The sequence below is a fragment of the Lynx canadensis genome, chromosome D3 (assembly GCF_007474595.2).
Source record: "Lynx canadensis isolate LIC74 chromosome D3, mLynCan4.pri.v2, whole genome shotgun sequence".
NCBI classification, from domain to species: domain Eukaryota; kingdom Metazoa; phylum Chordata; class Mammalia; order Carnivora; family Felidae; genus Lynx; species Lynx canadensis.
The window spans coordinates 27,423,307-27,445,564 of record NC_044314.2 but is presented as its reverse complement, the minus strand read 5'-3'; the positions used below and the strand labels follow the sequence as shown (position 1 = coordinate 27,445,564).

General features: G+C 39.4%; 1 protein-coding gene across 1 annotated transcript in view; it reads right to left on the bottom strand.

Moving 5' to 3' along the window:
• Positions 1 to 22,258, bottom strand: part of PIAS2 (protein inhibitor of activated STAT 2) — a 96,891-nt gene that overhangs the window by 35,832 nt on the left and 38,801 nt on the right. Inside the window, 3 exon segments of the mRNA XM_030335733.1 lie at positions 9,198 to 9,288; positions 9,411 to 9,461; positions 19,429 to 19,513. Coding sequence (XP_030191593.1) covers positions 9,198 to 9,288; positions 9,411 to 9,461; positions 19,429 to 19,513 — 227 coding nt within the window.

The window sequence follows — 22,258 nt, the reverse complement described above, 5'->3', positions numbered from 1 at the left end:
ACGATATATCTGATAAAGGGTTAGGATCCAAGATCTATAAAGAACGTAAACAACTCACACTAAAAAAAAACCCCAAAGAATCCAAATAAAAACCGGGCAGGACATGAACAGACATTTCTCCAAAGACAACATACACATGGCCAATAGACACATGAAAAGATGTTCAGCATCACTCAACATCAGGAAAATGCAGTCAAAACCACAATGAGGTGTATCACCTCACACCTGTCAAAATGGCTAAAATCGAAAACACAAGAAACAAGTGCTAGCAAGGATGTGGAGAAAAAGGAACCCTTGTGCAAACTGCTGGTGGGAATGAAAACTGGTGCGGCCACTGTGGAAAACAGTGTGAAGGTTCCTCCAAAAATGAAAAAGAGAACTAGGTATCTATCCAAAGAATGCAAAAACACTAACTCAAAAAGATATATGCACCCCTATATTTATTGCAGCACTGTCCATAATAGCCAAATTATGGAAATAGCCCAAATGTCCATCAACAGATGAATGGATGGGATAAAGAAGAGGTGGTATATATGTACATTTTTAAATTCAGCCATAAAAAAATGAATCTTGCCATTTGCAACATGGATGGAGCTAGAAAATATAATGCTAAGTGAAGTTAAGTCAGAGAAAGACAAATACCATATGATTTCACTCGTATGTGGAATTTAAGAAACAAAACAATAAGGGACAAAAAAACAGACCAAGAAACAGATTCCTAACTATAGAGAACAAACTGACGGCCACCAGATGGGTGTGGAGGATGGGTGAAATAAGTGGTAGGGATTAAAGAGCACACTTATCATGATGAGCAGTGAGCAATGTGTAGAACTGTGCAATCACTATGTTATACACCTGAAACTAATGTAACACTGTATGTTAATTATACTGGAATTAAAATTTTAAAACAATAAAATTTTAAAAAAATAATAATATATATTTGTTGTAGTTTGTGGGAAAAAAGGAACAAATTAATGAATTTCAAAGGAATTACTAAAGTCTTATGAATAAGAAAAAGCTCTCACACTGCCTTCACTCCAGTAGAAAAGAAACGGTCATCTTTGAAACCAGATCATGTTGACAAAGAATAATCATTATTTCAATTGACATTAAACTAGCTTGATGACTCTAACACTGGAATTTAAGCTTTATTCTACTTTTTCCAGTTAGTATTTGTTTTAAATAGCAAGTGTACTCATTTTTGATTCACATTACACCCAATTCTCAATTACCAAAAGACTTTTCAGTTTGTAATTTTCAAAAGTAAACTAGTGAAATAAGCCATACAGAGAAAGACAGACACCATATGTTTTCACTCTTATGTGGATCCTGAGAAACTTAACAGAAACCCATGGGGGAGGGGAAGGAAAAAAAAAAAAGAGGTTAGAGTGGGAGAGAGCCAAAGCATAAAAGACTCTTAAAAACTGAGAACAAACTGAGGATTGATGGGGTGAGAGGGGAGGGTGGGTGATAGGTATTGAGGAGGGCACCTTTTGGATGAGCACTGGGTGTTGTATGGAAACCAATTTGACAATAAATTTCATATACTGAAGAAAAAAAAGTAAACTAATATATTTTTTAGAAAATTAAAATTTCTGGGTGGCTCATCGGTTAAGTGTCTGACACTTGATTTCAGCTCAGGTCACGATCCCAGGGTTGTGATATTGAGCCCCAACACCAGGCTCCATGCCCAGAGTGGAGCCTGCCTAAGATTCTCCCTCTTCTTCTCCCTCTGCCCCTCCCCCACTCATGCGAGCCACAGGCACTCCCTAAAAAATTAAAATAAATGATAAAATTAAAATAAAATTTCTTAGCTGTGAAAAACATCTATGTATTTTAAAAAAAAAAAGCAGATACCATATCTTGGTATGTAATTTAACTATGTACCCACTGAGAAGAAAAAAATACAAAGTTAGTGACAACAGTCTAGTATATTACTACTTATTTCTGCATGCACAGCAAAGAAATATAAGCAAAATGAATTGGCTAACGTATTCCTTTTAAATATACTGAAGATCTTCTGAAGGACTTTTTCACTCAGTATCAATGCATATGTTTCATGGTATCTCCCAATAACCACCAAGAGCTCTGGAGATAAAGTATTCCTTAAAACTATATTCCATTCCACTAGCGTCTCTCAGATTTCCCTGAAGGTCACTGACACCCTTAAATCAGCTGCATGTGTTAATGCTGATACAGTCTGGATCTTATGACAATGTACTGATCAAAGGTTTTCAAACAACAACCAGGATTCATGAACCTTCCTTAAAATGTTCTTAAATCATTTATTGGCTAAAAAACCCAAGGAGGCTAGCTAACCAGTCACGCCACAGGAACAACATCAAGGCTGCACAAGTATAGGCAATGACAATACATTACAGCTGCCACCTGGTAATCTGCAATTGTAAGATACCTCTGGGTTTTGGTGATGTTGAAATATGCATGTTAGAAACAATGAAATATAGTATTGGTGGTATTACACAATTAGGGGACATCCTTCACTGCCTCATAGGAGATAGGATAGTAATTATTAAGTGGGAATTCACCTAACTTGCAATCTACAACTTGCATCAAGACTCTGAAAATCACTAAAAATAGTTTGAGAAGGGGAGAAGAAAGTCAAAGAGAATAACTTAACAGCCATTTATACTATGGAAAAGAGAAACTGTGTGTGTGTGTGCCTGTGTACATGTATGTAGAAAGGTTATGCCCATCTAAAGTTGTTCAAGTGAAATAAAACAAACAAACAAAAAATCATTCCCTTATAAAGAGACTCTAGGAATTGGTTCAATGAGCAAACAGTATAAGGAATATCAACACCAAGATCTGGGTAATTCTGAACGAAACCTGTTTTGTCTGTTTCTGGCCTGGAAGTTAATTTGGTCTTCTGGTATGTCCACTGGTAGGTTAACCAAATAAAACAATGGTACAGGGTCTGCCAAGATGATAAAAATAACACACGAACTTGCTAAACAGTGAACTCTGTAAACTGGAATCTGAGACACCGAGCAACAGCTTTAAGTCAGTATGACACAGGGAGAGAGCACCAAGAGCAGGAAGAGTAAGAGACTTTAAAAATGAGGTTGTCTGCAAATGCAAAATCAATTATGGTACTAGTCTTAGCCACCTAAAGTATTTTAAATCTATTCTCCATCCCACCTGACCAGTTTGATTTCATTGGTAGTTCTGAGTTACCTGTTAACTTCTCTTCTCCTTCTGAACATTAGCATCACACCTCCACTCAATCATCAATTACCTGGTTACTGAGAACAGGTTATATAATTGCAATTTTCTAGAATATAAATGTGTAGCTTTAATATATTTCTAACAATCTTCCACAGCTAAAGCAAAAATAAAATTAAGTTCTTTTGATAGGAGACCTCTGGAACAAGTTTAAAAGCTTTCTTAAAAAGGGCTGCCAGGGGCGCCTGGGTGGCGCAGTCGGTTAAGCGTCCGACTTCAGCCAGGTCACGATCTCGCGGTCCGTGAGTTCGAGCCCCGAGTCAGGCTCTGGGCTGATGGCTTGGAGCCTGGAGCCTGTTTCCGATTCTGTGTCTCCCTCTCTCTCTGGCCCTCCCCCATTCATGCTCTGTCTCTCTCTGTCCCAAAAATAAATAAACGTTGAAAAAAAAAAAAAAAAAAAAAAAGGGCTGCCAGAGAGCCAGTAAACGATAGTCTGTTAGTGTCAACCTAATATTCCAATAAAAGATTCAAAAACTTTCTGTGCTGTGCTGTATGACATCCTACCTGACTGGTAACTGGGACAAAAGTTGACGGTGTTGTTCCTTTACCATTTCCCCCTATATTTTCTTTTTTTTTTAATTAAAAAAATTTTTTAATGTTTATTTATCTTTGAGAGAGAGAGAGAGAGGGGAGAGAGAGAGAGAAAGAGAGAGAGGTTGAGCATGGGAGGGGCAGAGAGAGAGGAGACACAGAATGTGAAGCAGGGTCCGGGCACTGAGCTATCAGCACAGAGCCCCACTCGGGGCTGGAACTCACTGACCATGAGATCATGACCTAAGCTGAAGTTGGACGCTCAACTGACTGAGCCCCCCGGGAGCTCCTCCCTGACATTTTCTAATTACTACTACTACCACTACCTTAAAACTACCAACAAAGATTTACTTTTTTACTGCATTATAAAAATTGTCAAGGGGTGCCTGGGTGGCTCAGTCACTTAAGCATCCAATTCTTGGTTTCAGCTCAGGTCATGACCTCATGGTTTCATGAGTTTGAGCCCCGCATCAGGCTCCATGCTGAGTGCAGGGCCTGCTTGGGATTCTGTTTCCCTCTCTCTCTGTCCCTCCCCCTTTTGCAGTGTCTGTCTCTCTCAAAATAAATAAACTTTAAAAAAAAAAGTGTTTTCAAGCATACACAAAAGTAGAGAGAACAGGAAGTACCCACCAACTAGCTTCAATAATTATCAACATGTTGCCAATCTTGCTTCATTTGACTCTGGCTCCACCCGCAGCCCACCCAAAAATACACACCCTACCCATATACACATTTATTCTAGACATGCCACTTGATCCATACTTTTATACACATCTTTAATAACGTCTTTCAAAATAAAATCACAACCTTACAAAATTAACTTCAATTCTTAAAAACTACCTAATATCCAGTCTATATTCAAATTTCCCAACTGCCTCAAATGGTTTTTTTATTATTGAACATTTCAAACATACAAAAATAGAGAAAAAAGTATAATGAATTCCTATATACCCATCACTCAATTCAATACTTTAATACTCCCATCCCAGATTATTTTAAAGCAAATCCCATACATATCATTTTATCCATATACAGCCTGGTATACAAGATGTCCTTTTACAGTCTGATTCAGAATCCAAGCCTCACACTATGCTTAGCTGTCTCTAAAATCTCCTTTATTTATATGTGTGTGTCCATATATATATATATATATACTATAATATATATCCATATACATATATATATATAGTCCATATATATATGTCCATATATACTATATATATATGTGTGTGTGTATATACACTAAAGAATAATGTATGTATGTGTACATACACATACATACATATACACACTAAAGAATAAATTTTATTCTCCCCCACCCTCGCTTCTTCTTTTCCAATGTCATTTTCTGTTGGAGTTACCAGGACTTTTGACCTGAAGAATGACCTTACCTTCTAAATGAGGCATATTGCTTCCTCATGGTACAAAGTTCTGTTGTTCTATCTCCTGTACACGTTTTAAGCTGGTAATTAGCTATGCAGACTTGATTAGATTAAGATTCAAATCAGATTCAGACACAAAACTTCAAGGGGAGTGCTACATACTTTCCATTGCACCACATCATGAAGCAAGTTTGCCCCATTTTCAGGGATGCCAAGATTGAACAGGAATTCAGCTCATGTCAGCCGATCCCTCCACAGTAACATTCCCCCATCAAGCTTTGACCTAATGGTTTTAGCATCCATTGATGGTTACCTAGAGTGATTATATAATTAGAGATTTGAAAAGAACAGTTTTCTTATCCATTATTCCCTTTGCTTATATTAAAATTTTTCCTTAAAAAACTCGACCATGTCAATATTGGGTTACCCTGAAATCAATGACTCTCTGCCTTTACCAATTTCAGAATAATGAATTGGTGCAACTCCAGCAGTTTATTTCAGCATAATGATAAACTTGATCATGTATGTGATGGTTTTGAGTCCACTGTAGTAGTTTTTAGATGCCAACATTATCCTATCTTAAGGCCAAAGAATCTCTTCAAATTGGGGGACAGAGGTGTATGTTTAAAAGAAGAAAATGCTGACTTTACCTCCAGATTTACTGTGAGGCAGACCATCTGCATGACTAATACATACAGGAAAAAAAAACATGTATCAGAAAAAGAAATCCATGAACACAGAAATAGAATATATTAGGATAAGAGGCCTAGCACTGAGAAGAATTCTGACTGCACCAAGAGGAAATATTTGATTTTTGTCAGCTGAATTGGAGTACACGTCCTCGCCATTCTACAAAATCTTTCCGAGTAATACTCCCACTGTCAATCCACTTCTACAACCCCCCAACCTTACAGCTCCACAGAATGACAGAAATCTCTCAAAATCTGTTTAAAAAGAAAAATAATTCAGTCTCTCACAATAACTCTAATAAGCAAGGAGGATCTTTCCCTCCCCACCCCTTCTGTCCTTAAAAACATAAAATGTTCTCATCTTGCTGTCAGTCTGGAAGTCAAAGATAGGGTGAGGGGGATACTCTCAGAGACCACTTCATTTTTGTCTGTCCATGCTGCACTTGTCATTCCACAAGTCCTGCTATGAGCTGCTTACTGCTGTCCCTGTATCAAGGTAATCTGGAAAATCAATGCATGAAGGCGTCTCCTAAAACTTGTTATCATGACATGGGTAAAACCGCACAGAAACTGCTTTCATCACTATTTGACCCTTAAGAATCTAGGGACACGATGCTATTATCAAGGTTATACCCTTTCTCATTCAGTTGTCTCCCTGTATACGCAGTATCATGGTTCCATAATGACTGAGTGCTGCAGTAAGGTCTACACAGAGGAACTTGTTCCAGGACACAAACTCAAATATATTCACAGTTCTCATGGGAAATTCCATGACTGTGTCAAGCTTATTCCTCTAGGATTTGCTATGCAATAAACTAGGATCACAGGCAAGGACCACATATTAAACTTCTTTGAGATCTGTCAATGTTTCTTATAACTGGAACAAAGTCCCTGAGGATCTTCATGGTGGTGAAGAGCTCAATATATTAATTCCCGCAAGGTCACTGGAGTTTCCTCTTCTGAGGCTGCAGTATACTCAACATGATTTTCATAAACCTGCTTCATGCCAGTAAACGCTCCATATTTCATTACCTCAATCAATAACAATTGTGGATCAAGAGAGGGTTTGAGGAGTTTTCTATCAGTTGCATATAAATTTATGTCAGTCGTTCACAGAAGTTCACAGGGCTGAAAAGCCTCTTTGGGAGAGGCTGGCATTTGATTTCAGGGATGGCCCTATCAGGGTCAAAAAAAGCCCCCCCTACCCATCCCCAAGCTCCCACTGCTTTGTTTTTAAAATCTGCCTTTGCCTTTGTCCTAACACTCCACTTCTTCACCTCCTTCACAAGTACTCAGGGAGCTGCTGCAGGGCCCTCGCTCCAGAGGGGAAGGCCAGATTCATCACACAGTAACTGATCTGTTCACAAACAGCCTCATGTAAGTACTGAAGGGTTAGCTGGTGCTTCGGGAAAGAAACCAGCAGTAACTGAGTAACACTGCACCAGAGAAAGTACTCCACTGCCTAATTTCTTCTCTCTCAAAGGGACTGAAAGAGTGACAAAATTCAGAGATACTCAGAGTTCCATAATGGTACTGCAGATCTCATGGATGAGGACATCATTCCAAAGCATAATACTGCTGTATTTGGAGTATTTTGTGGAACTGGTGTGTGTACCCACCATATTTTCTGCAGCAAAGCCAGAGTTTCCACAGAACCTCACACATTTCAGATAGCCCACATCACTGGCATAGTCATATACTGGACAGGTCTTCAAGGTAGGTCTCATAGACACCAAAAAGATCTTCACAGTTTGCTCTTTCTTCAGGGGTGGTGACAGAGTTAAAATAGCAATGAAAGTCAAGGGTCAAAGAGATTTTAACACACCCCAAACAAAGAAAACTGGATATGAACAGCCATGGAAAGTGTGCACAAGGGGTTCCACAATCTGTAATCTGTGATTTTCTCAGAATTTCTCTGCCACACATCTGGCCACCCACCGGCATCCTTCAGCTCCAAGTAAAACTGCTTCTTTCCTTAGTTCAGATCTTTGTATGATCGATCCAGATAAAAGACAGCTCCTGAGAATCCACTGTGGCTGACTGCCAACAACCCGAGAAACAAAATGTCTCACCTGGGTTTTGAACATGCCAGAGGCCATATAAGCATTCCTCCTGACCACACCTCCTCAGCCTCTGTAATTTCCCCTCTCATCCCCAAAGGACGATCTCCATGCTCTCAGACCCACGGATATCTTTCAAAAGGAGTCAGGCAGCAACAGTGCAGTGTTGCTCAAACTCTTAGGTACCTCTCAGGTCTCTAAACCCACAAGCTGTGAGGAGACAAATGGGACTCCTGACGACCAAGTCAGATCTTTGACTACAAGGACTGGCTTTGGTCATGGGCTAGCTTCACTTTGGGGGCACAAATACCATCATCTGGCTCTGGTAGAGCCCAGAGTCCTGGACCATGTTGTCTGGCCTGCTTAGCTATTCACGAGTGCTGCTTCTATTATCTACTCCAGAGCCAAGTCTGAGTGCTCAGCAGGGATGCTAAACAGCTCCCCTAACTCCTTCTCTGTAGTCACGATGGTTTCTGCTGTGCTGGAATGGCAACTTAGCATACTGGTGGAATCAGTGTTCTCACAGCACATCCTCAGTTAAATACACCTCCACTTGGTAGTGCCTGACAAACAGGCCATGCTCTCCTACTTTTCTGATTATGGCTTTACTGAACAGCTGCACTGATTCACTGGCTTATTCAAAGCCTTAGAGAAGACAGATACACAATCAAGTTCAACAATTAAGTGTTATTTTTAGATCTGACTAACAGGATTTAAAGAGTCTAGAGTTATCCATCAGGCCAGAAACAGGCTGTTCCCACTCTGTGTGTGTGTGTGTGTGTGTGTGTGTGTGTGTGTGTGTGTGTGTGTCTCCCCTAAGTGCTGACGCCCATATACAGCTTCACTGCTTAAACAATGGATTGTCAATCAAATACCACTTCATCCATTCCCCAAAGCCCAAGCCTGGAACCCTTGATCTCCATGTTCAGTCACTCTCAGCAGCCTCTGCCTTTCACCATCTCATCCATGGAGTAGGCCCAGCTCAGTCAGACAACTACCACAACATGCTGCCCTTTATATGCAAGTCATGTCCTATTATGCCATTTGATACAATCCTAAGAGTCATTCACAGCTTCCCTGCTTCCTGGCACAAGACATTCCAGGCTCACCTTTTCCAACTCCCCTAGACCTGGAATCAGCCATTTCTTCAAGGAGTCATGAATCCCTCTAGTGGAAAACAGTATTTAACCTGGAGAGTAAGACTGTTCAATGGTGCTGAGTTGTCACTGATTCTATGCCTTGTATTTAGACTAAACTTACACACAAGCCTGGTAAATAAAAAAGAAACTTACAGGCAAAGGAAACAGCTTCCCATTTACTTTTATACATAGACTATTGGGATAGTTGTCTTCTTGAGGGCAACTTGTCTCTGCCAGGCAAAGTCTGCATTAAGAAAAAAAAATTCTTATTAAAGAGTATACCCAAACATGCTTATGTATTTTCAAGTTCAGGACTATATGCACATAGTTAGCAAGTATAAAATTAACAGAAACCTTCAAACTCACCTCAGCTGAACCTGGACTGTATAATCTCTCCTACCACCTGGCAAAAAATCCCTGTTGGAAAGAGAAAGAAACTGGGTTAAGAAGGTAAAACAAGAATTCGCAAAACATTCTCACCAGAAAGAAAGCATTATTAGTATTTTTATTATCTCTGAAGAGGAACAATACCCTACCAACAGCACAAGCCTTAATCAAAACACTGTTGTGATGACAACCATCATTCACTTAACATTTGGTCATGTCCTTACAGCAATTTTAAGGTATTTTCAATTCACAGGAACTTCTCATGATACAGTGTTTATTGCAACAGGCAACAGATTTGGTTAACATGAGAAGGAGCACCCTCAGTTCTAAAAGAGTTTAATAAATTTAGCTGTTTGTTTATAATGGTTCTTAACCCTGGCTGACCATTTTAATCATGTGATTTTTTTTTTTTAACTATATAGACCCATTCACCAGATAGTCTATTGTCTGCAATACAGACTGAGCATTAGTTTGTTTGTTTTTTTTTAAATGTTTGTTTATTTTTGAGACAGAGAGGGACAGAGTGCAAGCTGGGGAGGGGCAGAGATAGAGAGGGAGACACAGAATCCGAAGCAGGCTCCAGGCTCTGAGCTGTCTGCACAGAGCCCAACACGGGGCTCAAACCCATGAATCGTGAGATCATGACCTGAGCCGAAGTCGGACGCTCAACCGCCTGAGCCACCCAGGCCCTAGGCCCCAGGCTGAGCATTAGTTTTTACAGCAGGTGATTCTTATATAGAAGCAAAACGGAGAACAAATGCCTAGAGCCTTGGCATCTCTGTACCACAGCAACTTTATAATCAAATATCCAATTAAGGACACAGAACGTCTTAGAATTTCTAGATGAGAACCTAAAGGAGTGCCAAATAAAATATTTCTGGCACTGAACCTTCCAAAGCCTCGCCACCCCAACTGGAGCCTACAATGCAGCAGCACTGTGACTGTTTGGGAGCTTGTCGGAAATGCAGAATCCCAGGCCCCACTACAGACCTACAGAATTAGAATCTGTGCTTTCCCATGATCCCCAAGGGACACGAAAGCACGTTATACTGTAAGAAGTAAATCTTGGGACCCTGTCAGAGAGAAGCATATTAGAAACGAGTTCCTTCTTGAGAGGGCGTTTAGCCCTCACCTTGCTTTAACTGGGTCAGTCTTCTGCTCCACTTTGTTCCCTCGAAGGCAGTAAAGCACAACAGTGACCAGCTTGAGTTCTATAGTCCGGCAAATTACTGAACCTGTGTGTGCCTCTGTTTCTCCATCTGTTCAAGATGGAAAATTGTTGCACCTCCCTCATGGAGGAGTTGTGATGATTAAATGTGTTAATAGCACATGCAAAGTGCCTGGACAGAAAAAGTGCCCGACAAGTGTGAGCGGCCAGCTGCTACCATTACTAACTCTGCTTGCACGTTCCCTTGCCAATAGCCTCCACCCTTCTCAAATGTCTATTCAAAACCTCCCAGTATCCTAGACAACACTGACCTCTTGTGAGTAACCCATATCACTCCACTCATGAAAATCGAGGAACATTTCACAGTCTGGGTGCTGGTTCTACCACAAATGAAGACTCCATATTTGCTCTCAAAGGTGTCATGCTAGTAGGTTAACAGCTAGTAGGTAACAGATACATAGGACTAAAATGTGTTAAAGGTTACAGTAAATTCTGAAAAACAAGTGCTACAGAAAAGATGGAAGTTTAACTCTGTCTTAAAAGTTCAAGGCAGGGGGGCACCTGGGTGGGTCAGTCGGTTAACCGTCTGACTTCGGCTCAGGCCATGATTTTGCAGTCTGTGATCTCGAGCCCCATGTCAGGCTCTGTGCTGACAGCTTAGAGTCTGGAGCCTACTCTGGATTCTGTGTCTCCTTCTCTCTCTGACCCTTCCCTGCTTGCTCTCTCTCTCTCTCTCTCTCTAAAATAAACATTTAAAAAATTGGGGGGTGCCTGAGTGGCTCAGTCGGTTAAGCGTCCGACTTCAGTTCAGGTCATGATCTCACGGTTTTGAGTTTGAGCCCCACATTGGGCTCTGTGCTGACAGCTCGGAGCCTGGAGCCTGCTTCGGATTCTGTGTCTCCCTCTCTCTCTGCCCCTCCCCAGCTTGCTAGCTCTCTCACGCTCTCAAAAATAAACATTAAAAAAATTTTTTTTAGTTCAAGGCAGGGGCGCCTGGGTGGCTCAGTCGGTTAAGTAGCTGACTCTTGATTTTGGCTCATGTCATGATCTCACAGTTTGTGAGTTCATGCACCATGTCAGGCTCTGCACTGATGCAGGAGCCTGCTTGGGATTCTCTCTCCCCTCTCTCTCTGCCCCTCCTCTGCACACGCTCTCTCTCTCAAAATAAACGTTAAAAATTTTTTAAAATTTATTTTTAATGTATATTTATTTTTGAGAGAGAACGCGAGCAGGGGAGGGGCAGAGAGAGGGGGGGGAGACACAGAATCCAAAGCAGGTTCCAGGCTCTGAGCTGTCAGCACAGAGTCCAATGCAGGGCTCAAACTCACAAACCATGAGATCGTGACCTAAGCCAAAGTTGGACGCTTAACCAACTGAGCCACCCAGGCGCCCCCAAAAAAAAAAAAAATTTTTTTTTAAAGTTCAAGGCAGTTATCACCATTAGTTCAATAAACTAGAAAATCGGGTTTGCACAGCAGTGGTTCTACCTACTTCTATTTAGACACACTTCCATCAGTAACAGTGGTCACCACTGCAGTGATTCTCAGCAAAAAAAAAAAAAAAAGCGGGGATCGGGTGAAGACCAACTGGAGATACGTAACAAAATCTTGTTGTGGTGGGAAACGTTTGGAAAAAGAGAAATGGCAAAAAACAGAACTACAAGGATAAATGGGAGAATGATATAAAGGGTTTTAAATAGCTTGTTTAAGGATTTATACTTTATTCCAGGATGGGAAATTAACATCAACTGGGAAATGCAATGGGCTATATATCTTCACAAACAGATGAGTAATGAGGAAGCATCTTCTGACATTCAGTTTCTACCAGTCACTGGTCTAGGAACTTTCACATGTACATCCCATCCATCAGATATGAAGCAGGAATTACTATATGCCAGGCACTGTGACAGGCTTTAAGAATATGAAAATGAGTAAGGTGTTGCTTTCATCAAGTTTGTAAATTCAAGTACTCAAATAAACGCAAGGAGGCTTCAATAGAAACTAAGTACAAAGTGCAATGAGAGACAAAGTGTGTGTTGGGGGAAATCCAGAAAGGCATCATAGAAGAGCTAAGCTTTAAACTGGCCCTAAGATATGCCCTAGGACAGGGAGGAAGAGGATATGCAAAGCGACAGAGCTGTGACAGCCCAGTCGGGAGTATAAGCTGCCAAGGAGATGTGAGGATACAGAAGATGAGCGGCACAAGAAGCTGGAGACAACTGCCAGGCAACAGAGTGTGGACTTCACAAATTATCACTCCAGGGTTTTTAAGTAGAAGAGAGAGAAAACTGAGTGGGCTTTAGAAAGATCACAGGATCAGCTGGGAGAGTCAGGGGACCACTGCAACTATATAGGCCAAGATGAAAACTATTTCAACAGAAACATCACTGAGTGATATTTAGGCATAAAAACTGACAGAACTCAATGACTGGCTACAAGAAGGTAGGATAAGGGAAGGGGACCATCTAGGCTGGACCCAGGTTTTGGAATGGTGCCACTGGCTTCACGTTGCTGCTACTCAGCAGGTTAAAAGGTAAAGCAAGTTCTGGCATTCAATCGCCCCAACCACAGAGTGAGGTGGTGATTATCTTTCCAATTTTACACACTGTACAAGTAAGATTCAACAGGCTTTAATAACTTACCCACCTAGGGGCATCCAGACTTAAGTGGCTGAGCCAGAATTCCGATTCCAACTGGTATGACTCTAAAGACCATGCTAGCTCCCTCAAGGGGAGAGTTGCATGGAATTTTAAATCACAAAAGAGACATAAAAGAAGGATCAGTGGAGAGCAGCAAACTGATGAGATGTGGTGGAGGCAGTGTGGGATAATACAACGAGGGCTCTGTCCTCTGTCCGGGCAGATCCTATGGCACTGATGAAATGGGCAACAGGAGAAAATATACCAAGCAAAAATCTCCTTGAAGCCAGTTTATTTTTTCAACATTGCACCCCTGGTGCCTGGATCATCATAGATAGTAAATAAATATCTGCCGTGAGACTAAATGAATGAGTGAAAGAACAAAAGACAAATAAGCAGGTTTGGGAGGAAGGCAAGTTCAATTCTGGATGTGCCGTGTTCGACGTGCCTGTGAGTCATCAAAACAGGGCAGTGAGTAAGGACTCCAGGGCAAAGCAGAGATTTTGCAACCACCAACATAAAAACAACAAAGCACATTCACGGATACTATCAAGGAGTAGTGAGAAGAGAATCACAGACTGATTCCCGGGAACATGTAAGTGTGAGGAGCTGAGTCGGCCTGATTAGAGAGGCAAGTGGAAGGGGTAGTGTGAAAACCAAGAAGAGAGCTGAACTCACTGATCAATCTTCACCAAACATAATATAAAAAGAACCAACCCAAACCTGAATGTATTAGAGCCTCATTTAGACCTTACTACCATTACAGGCAAGGGGGGAAAAGCTGGATGCACAACAGCGATTCTCAAATTTGTGAAACACTGGAAACACCTGGGGAACTTGAAAAACTGGGTTCCATCTTCAGAGATTCTCTAATTGAACTGGCGTGAATGAAACATGGGTATTTAGAGCCTTAAAAGCCCCCCATGTGATTCTAATATGCAGCAAAGCATTCTGAACCACAGGCATAGAAGTTAAATGACACCACAAGAAGTGCATCTGGATCCAAATCCAGAATGTGTAATATGCTACAGAATCAATGAACTACTATTTTCAAAGAGGATAGTAAGAAGCATTGTAAGAGAGGAAACAGAGTTCCTTGGAGAAGTGATCAATTCCAGAACTTGGGCAGAGAAATGACAAAATGAACCTGAAGCATCCTGTGGTGCCCAAAAGTAATAGTGCTCAGAAACAGATGGAGACATACCAAAGAGCACAAGAGCCAACGGGAAGAACAGCCAATGGCCAAAGGTAAGGCAGTTTGAACAATATAATTACCATAGTGCTGCATTATAATCCAGAATACTCAGAGCCTACACGTATACAAGTAATAACTGATAATGGGAAAGAAGGGATAACTCTTCCTTACAAAAGAATGACTGTAATGTGAAAAAGAGTAAGGACAACAGAAAACGACACCATCGAACACAGAACGTTTATGACAAGTAACTGCTGAAGGAAAGGTCCATCAGAGAATGGCTGAATTGGTGGACAAAATCTGACGAGAAACAGAACAGGTGCCTGGTCTCAAAGGATCTCCTTAAGATTTATTACTAACAAAGGAAAAACCAGCAACTTAGATTTTCCAACTTAGATTTAGTGCCAAAATCTAGTAAAGGGTACCTTACTCAAGTGATCGAGGTTAATTAAACACACCAAAAATAAGATGTAGCAATATTATGTAGCCTGATATGATACATTAAGAAGGGCATATAACTTGAGGTATTCTTGCCAAAAAACGCATAGTCTCATGACAAAATAATCAGACAAACCCAAAAACTGAAAAATATTCTACAAAATACCTGGCCAGTTGCACTTCAAAACCTATCAAAAGTTATGAAAAATAGGGAAAACTAAGAAACTGTCAAATACCGAAAGAAACTAAAATGACGTAACAATTAAATGTAATTTGGTATCTTAGACTGGATCTAGCAAAAGAGTTCAGTAGCAGAAAAACTGGCGAAATCTGAATAAAATTTATAGTTAATAGTATTATACCACCATTAATTTCTGTTGTTGATAACTGTTCTTATGGTCATGCAAGATGTTACTATTAAGAAAAGCTGGGTAAAGAGTATATTCTCATAACTTTTCTATGAATCCATAGAAACTTCAAAGTATAATAAGTTTTAAAAGTCTTCGGAGATAAAGAAGTCAAAGTATTACATGGCTGTGTTTAGTTCTAAAACAACCGAGAAAATCTGAATAGGAGCTAGCCATTGTTTTATATTAAGGATTATTAATTTTACTGTGATTAGATTAAGAATTGATTTGAAATGTGTCTTGAGATATTTCTAGCTGAAATTATATAATGCTTGTGATCTGCTTTAAAAATCTTTCAGGAAAACGGGGGGGGGGGTGTCCACATACAGACTGCCAAAATGTTGATAATCACTGAGGCCTGTTTAATGGGTACCAAACTTTCACTTCCATTATCAGGATGAAGGAGATACTGTATTATTACACAATTCAGTAAACACTGGATGTTTGTCTATACATGTGTATGTTCGATCTATTTTTTTTCCTTTGGAAAGGAGGGTTATAAATAGTCTTAGGTTTTTAAAAAAAATTTTATACATGACATACATAAGATAAAATTTATCATGTTAACCATTAAGTGTATAATTCTGTGACATTAAGTATACTCACATTGTTGTGCAACCCACCACCAGTATCCATCTCCAGAACATTATCAAAGTTTTTAATTGAGATTATTTAAATTTAGTCATTCATTTTTTGACTACTTAATAAATTCACATAGTTCGAAGTTCAAAAAGATACAGAATGAATATAAACTGAAAAAGACTATCCCAGCTCTGGCCCTGGCCATCCAATTCCCCTGTCCAGAGGCAGCTGATCATACTTGTCCAGACATATTCTAGGCACTTAAAGCAAATTACACACCACACCTTTTAGGGGAATTGGTTGTATATTATTCACATTTTGATGCCTTGTTTTTGTTCACTTAAAAATGTATCTTGAAATCTGTATCTTTGGGGCGCCTGGGTGGCGCAGTCGGTTAAACGTCCGACTTCAGCCAGGTCACGATCTCGCGGTCTGTGAGTTCGAGCCCCGCGTCGGGCTCTGGGCTGATGGCTCAGAGGCTGGAGCCTGTTTCCGATTCTGTGTCTCCCTCTCTCTCTGCCCCTCCCCCGTTCATGCTCTGTCTCTCTCTGTCCCAAAAATAAATAAACGTTGAAAGAAAAAAAAAAAAAAAGAAATCTGTATCTTTAAATCTACTTACTCTAGGGGCGCCTGGGTGGCTTGGTCAATTAAGCATTGGACTCTTGACTTTGGCTCAAGTCATGATCTCACAGTACGTGAGTTCAAGCGCCGCATCAGGTTCTGCGCTGACAGCACAGAGCCTACTCTCTCTCTCTCTCTCTCTCTCTGCCTCTCTCCCGCTGGCATTCTCTCAAAATAAACGTAAAAAGAAATCTACTTACTCAAGGGGCACCTGGGTGGCTCATTTGGTTGAGTGCTTGACTGTTGATTTCGTCTCAGATCATGATCCCAAGGTCCAGGGATCAAGTGCCACATTAGGCTCTGTGCTGGGCTTGGAGCCTGCTTGGGACTCGCTCTCCCTCTCTCTCTCTTTGCCCCTCCCCCGTGCTCTTTCAAGCATTCTCGCTGTTTCTCTCACAAAAAATAAACATTAAAAAATAAATAAATCTACTTACTCTAAACAATTTCCTTCCTTCGAAGACCCACCCAACACTCGGTTGAAGCTTTCCAAGACCACCAAGGTTAATAGTAACCTCATCCCTCCTATATATCAGTAGTTATTTGTAATTACTGAAATTGGATCTTTTCATGACACCTTCTAATGCCAAGATCATTTATATATATGAGCTGGTTCACTAACAAGACTGCAAGCCAACTTGTAGAAAAAGGTCACGTTTTATAATATATGCTTTGTACCTAATAAACAGTAAACATTGATATCAAGCAAAGGATCATCAATGAATAACAAACAAAACTTAATGATACGGTTTTAGGTATAAAATATAATTTAGGGCACCTTAGGTGGCTCAGTAGGTTAAGTGGCTGACTCTTGATTTCAGCTCAGATCATGATCTCACAGTTTGGGAGTTCAAGCTCTGCAGCAGGCTCTGTGCTGACAGTGTGGAGCCTGCTTGGAATTCTCTCTCTCTCGCTCTCTGCCCCTCCCCCCACTCATGCGCGCTCTCTCTCAAATAAATTTTAAAAAACACTTAAAAAATATATTTTAATAATATAAACATAATTTTTAAAGTTTTAATTTAGTCTATTTATTTGTTAGTTGGTTTAAATCCCCAAGATTTAAAGCACTTCTAATGTACAAAAACTCACTGCAATGTCTTGCCCTTGGTGAGAAGGAACCACTTTATTTCTTTGATGATTTTCTCCATGTTTTCTGAAACTATTATTTGGATGTTGGATCATTTGGACTAATCCTTACATTGTCTTTTTTTTTTTACTTAGTTATTAACACTTTCCCCCTTCATGGAAGAGGCAGTCTATCTAACACAATACTCTTTGAGAGCTCAAACTTTACAGGGTCAGAACATAACAATCATTTTGAGATTCTGACAACAGCACTCTCTCCCTATATATATTGATAAGGGTGATATGACTAATGAAAGAATCTAAAATTTTCTCCCAGATTTTTCTACAGAGAAACAGCATCCTCAAGAAGTTAGTGTGCTTAAAGGAGACATGAGGCCTCTAAGTTTGGATTCACCATCTTGGGAGATTGACAATGCACATGAAGATAGTAAAGACCAAAAAGTCCAACTGTAAAGAACTTATGTAATTGGGCTAAATACAGAATTTCCAAAATCTAACTACAGACCTTATTTTTGTAAATTAGTAACATCTCAGAGAAGACGAGCTTTCTAATGAACAGCTGGAAGGAGGCAAAAAACCTCTAATTTGCTCAATTCTTTGTTCTACTTTTAACCTTACAATACCAGAAAATCATTTAACCTCCTAGAGCCTCTGCTTTCTAATACTGTATCTTTAAGAACACAAGTTCAAAGAGTCATGTTATTGACACCTAAGATGACTATATTTTTAACTGGAAAAGTATACACTACATACTTCCTTTTCTTTCCTCTTACATCTTAGTTTGTTCTTCATAAATGTGTTTAAGATTCTCCAATTTTTCTAAATGGCAAAGCTAAGTATTTTTCATAATTGTTTTCTGATTTCTGCTAATTTTATGGCCCAGGTAACCGCCTAGCTCAAAACAGTTCCAGTTTTTTGGGTTTTTTTTAAGTTTATTTATTTTTTGAGAAAACAAGCAGGAGTAGGATAGGAGCAAAGGGAGAGAGAGAGGATACCAAGCAGGCTCTACACTGTCAGCACAGAGCCCAACACAGGGCTCAAACTCATGAACTGTGAGATCATGACCTGGGCCAAAATTAAGAGTCAGATGCTTAACCGACTGAGCCACCCAGGCACCCCAGAACAGTTCCAGTGTACTCATTTTTCTGGGAAAAGAACACGATGTCTACTTTAACTCTTAAAAGTGCCTCAGTTTGGATGATAAGGTTTATAGACATTCTACTTTGGGCTGTTGTCACAAGTTCTTTTTTATGTTGCTATATTTGGAATAAAATTTTCATTAAAAAAGTTATTGCCAAAAAGGAATTCAAAAAGTAGGATGAGGTTTTAGTCAAAGGTTAAAACTGTTTTCTAATACAGAGTATTTATTAAATATTTGGCTAACATTAGTCAATGCATACTATGCTTACTTAAGGAACAATAGTTCAACTGTTGTGGACTGAACTGTGTCCCCTCCCTCCCCCACCAAATTCACATTGGAGACCTGACCACCCCCCCACCCCCAATCTATTTGTGAAGATGGGAACTTTAGAAAGGTAATTCCAGTTAAATAAGGTCATAAGGGTGGGGCCCTAATCCAATACAACTGGTGTCCTTATAAGACCAGAGATGCACAGACACAGAGAAGAAAGGTCAAGTGGGTACATACAGCAAGAAGGCATCCTCGTAAACCAAGGAGAGAGGCCTCAGGAGAAACCAACTCTTGACTTAAGCCTTAATCTTGGACTTCAAGCCTTCTGAATTTTGAGAAAATAAATTTCAATCGTGTAAGCCGCCCACTGTTGTGCTTTGTAAATGGCAGCCCTAGTGGACTAATGTAACAACATTCATGAAGAAACATCATATATTCCAAACATTCTTCTTACCTGGATATGCATATCTCTCTAACTTGCTGAGGTGTCAGAGCAAAAATAAAAAACTTCTCTTGAAATCGTTGAATACTGCTTTGAACTGAGGAGGAAAAAAAAAGATAACATTCCAATATCCAAAACGAAACAAGTACAAAGATGTAACCATCTGCAATAACAATGCACTTCTGATAAAGTCTGCCAAATTCTGGAATTTTTATGGTTAAAATTAACTCCAAAATAAGTACTAAATTGCAATCATCTTGGAATCATGAAAGTAAAGTCACTCTAAAGCAGGCTCAATTTTAAGCATTTAGTCATTACTCTAACAGACTAATTATAATAAGGTCAAAATACAACACAACTCTTCAAAATTACATTTCATTCTACTGACTCAAATGAAAACTTGAAGAAGTCACAAACTCCCCCCAGATCTCTATCCCAGATTTAGGTGTCTTTTGGTCTTTTGTTTTGTTTTGTTTTCAAGCCTTTATATTCCATTACATAGAATACTCATAGAAGATAAAATTTTAAACTTTAGCTTCTAAGTTGAAAAAAGATATATAATAATTATTTGCATACAGATTATCTAGTTTAAAAAATTACCTAATGAAGTCATCCTTAACTATATTATTAAAACTGAAATGTATTTCCTTCACTAAGAACTTTAAAACAAAACAAAGCAAAAGCTAATAGAGACCGGCTGCTTCCCAACAAGTACTGCAACAACACACAAGAAAAGGTCAAACGGCTCTCGTGTGTGTGAGTGGCCAGTTTTCCTGATACACGAATATGAATAAACAAGGTGCCAGTTGAATACCCAGTGTCAGAAAACTTCCTTCCACAAGACACACCAAATCAAGAAAAACATTAACCTGAGTAAAACATTTTTATTTAAGCATAGTTTAGTGTAACAATTATGCTCCTAGAAATCATGTCATAAAGTGGCTCATATTTTCCCAAAACATTTTAAAAAGGAGGGGAGAGAAAGGAATGCTATTTATGATGAAAGCCTAAAAGTCAAACAAAACTCTAAGTATGGGGCAAAAAACACAAAGGCAGCTACAATAGTATGTCTGTCCATCTCTTCAATTCCTATTCACTTCTCAACTCTTTCTTGTGCAAATTCCATTTCCCACTCTCTATCCACAGTTAAAGGCATCAATGAGCTCTTAACTGTCAAATTCAGTAACATTTACTTTGAGATTAGAGGTGCACACTCTGCATTTTCAAACAGTTAATAAAAAAAAAGTTGCAGAAATAATGAAAAAATATTACTTGATTGGGGGGAAGCCCTTACAGGATCAAACCTCAAGCAAAATAAATACAAAGAAAGCTACCTAGTCACATCAAAATCAAACTACTGAAAACCAAAGATGACTACAAAATCTTGAGAGCAGTCAGGAAAAAAAAGAAACATTACATACAAGGGGAAAACAATACAAATAAAGGCTGACTTCTCACCAGAAGCAACACAAGCCAGAAGTCATCTTTAAAGTGGTGAAAGGAAAAACTGTCACTGAAAATTCAATACCCTTCAAAAACAGGGTGAAATAATGACTTGAAGATAAACAAAGGCCAAGAGAATTTGCTGAAAGCAAGTACTACAAGAAATGTAAAGGAAACTGCCAGGATAAAAAGAAATGATACCAAATTCAAAACCAAATTTTCAGGAATGAAAACCAATACAAACAGTAAATAAGTGGTAAAGGTAAAAGAATACATTGTTTTTTATGAATTCCTTAAAAAGATAACCCTTTAAAGCAAAAGGAATGGCACTGAAAGGCAGGATTTTTAACATACGCAGAAGATGTGACAATGGCAAAAAGGATACAGTTATTTCTGCCCAACGGCTGTGATTCTTATTTCATTCTGATAAACTTGATTAACCTAGGTCTGTCTCCCCAGGGACAGATCCACTCTTTGTGCACTAAAAATGTCAGATATCTACAACTGCAAAACTAGGTGCAAGACCTTTGGTCAATTCACCCAGTGCAAATGCCAGTATTTGAGGCCTTGACTGGGTGACTGGGGTCCACCTACCCAGAAAGTACCCATATACCATGAAACTTACATTGAAACTGGAATGCTTCCATAATCAGCATATGCCAACATGTACAATTTACAGAATCTGCAGTTTCATGTTAGCAGTTTATATCTTAACATGTTTTTGCAGAGCCTTTTTTCTGACATAGTTTTTGCCAATTTATTTGATGCCCAATTTTCTGTCCTTTAAAATATAATACCAAATAACTACCCTGTTTCTATGGGGAAAAAAAAAGATGTTTCATCATTGTGTACCATTACTGAACTTCAGGGACTTACAACAAAAAAAGCAGTGCATATGCTAATAAAATCCAATTTGTATTAACACTGACAAGACAATTTTATGACAGAATAGCAGCCAAAAGCACACAAAACTTGCCATAAGGTAAATCTATTAGCTGAACTGTCATTTTAATACAAATCAGGGGAAAAAAAATGGCAGGATATCAAGCAGAAAGTTGCAGGTTTTACAGTACATTTTCTACCCAGTAGTGTCTCCAACTTGGGATCAGAAAACCAAATCTACACCGATCCCATGAACACTTTTATGTTAACAGCAGCAAATGAAAAATGAAAAAGACCATGACTCCAGGACATGAATCAGGTATGACTTTACTCAAACCCTTTATTTTTTAAACAAACCTCCATAAGGTATGTTCTGTTTTTCAAAGACAGCTACAACAATATCTTCCATCACACCCTTCTTATAACCTTGACATTCTTCCAGTGAAGTGGTGGGGTCTCTATTACCCCCCCCTTTGAACTTGAATGTCCCTTTGTGACTGCTTTAATCGATAGTGTG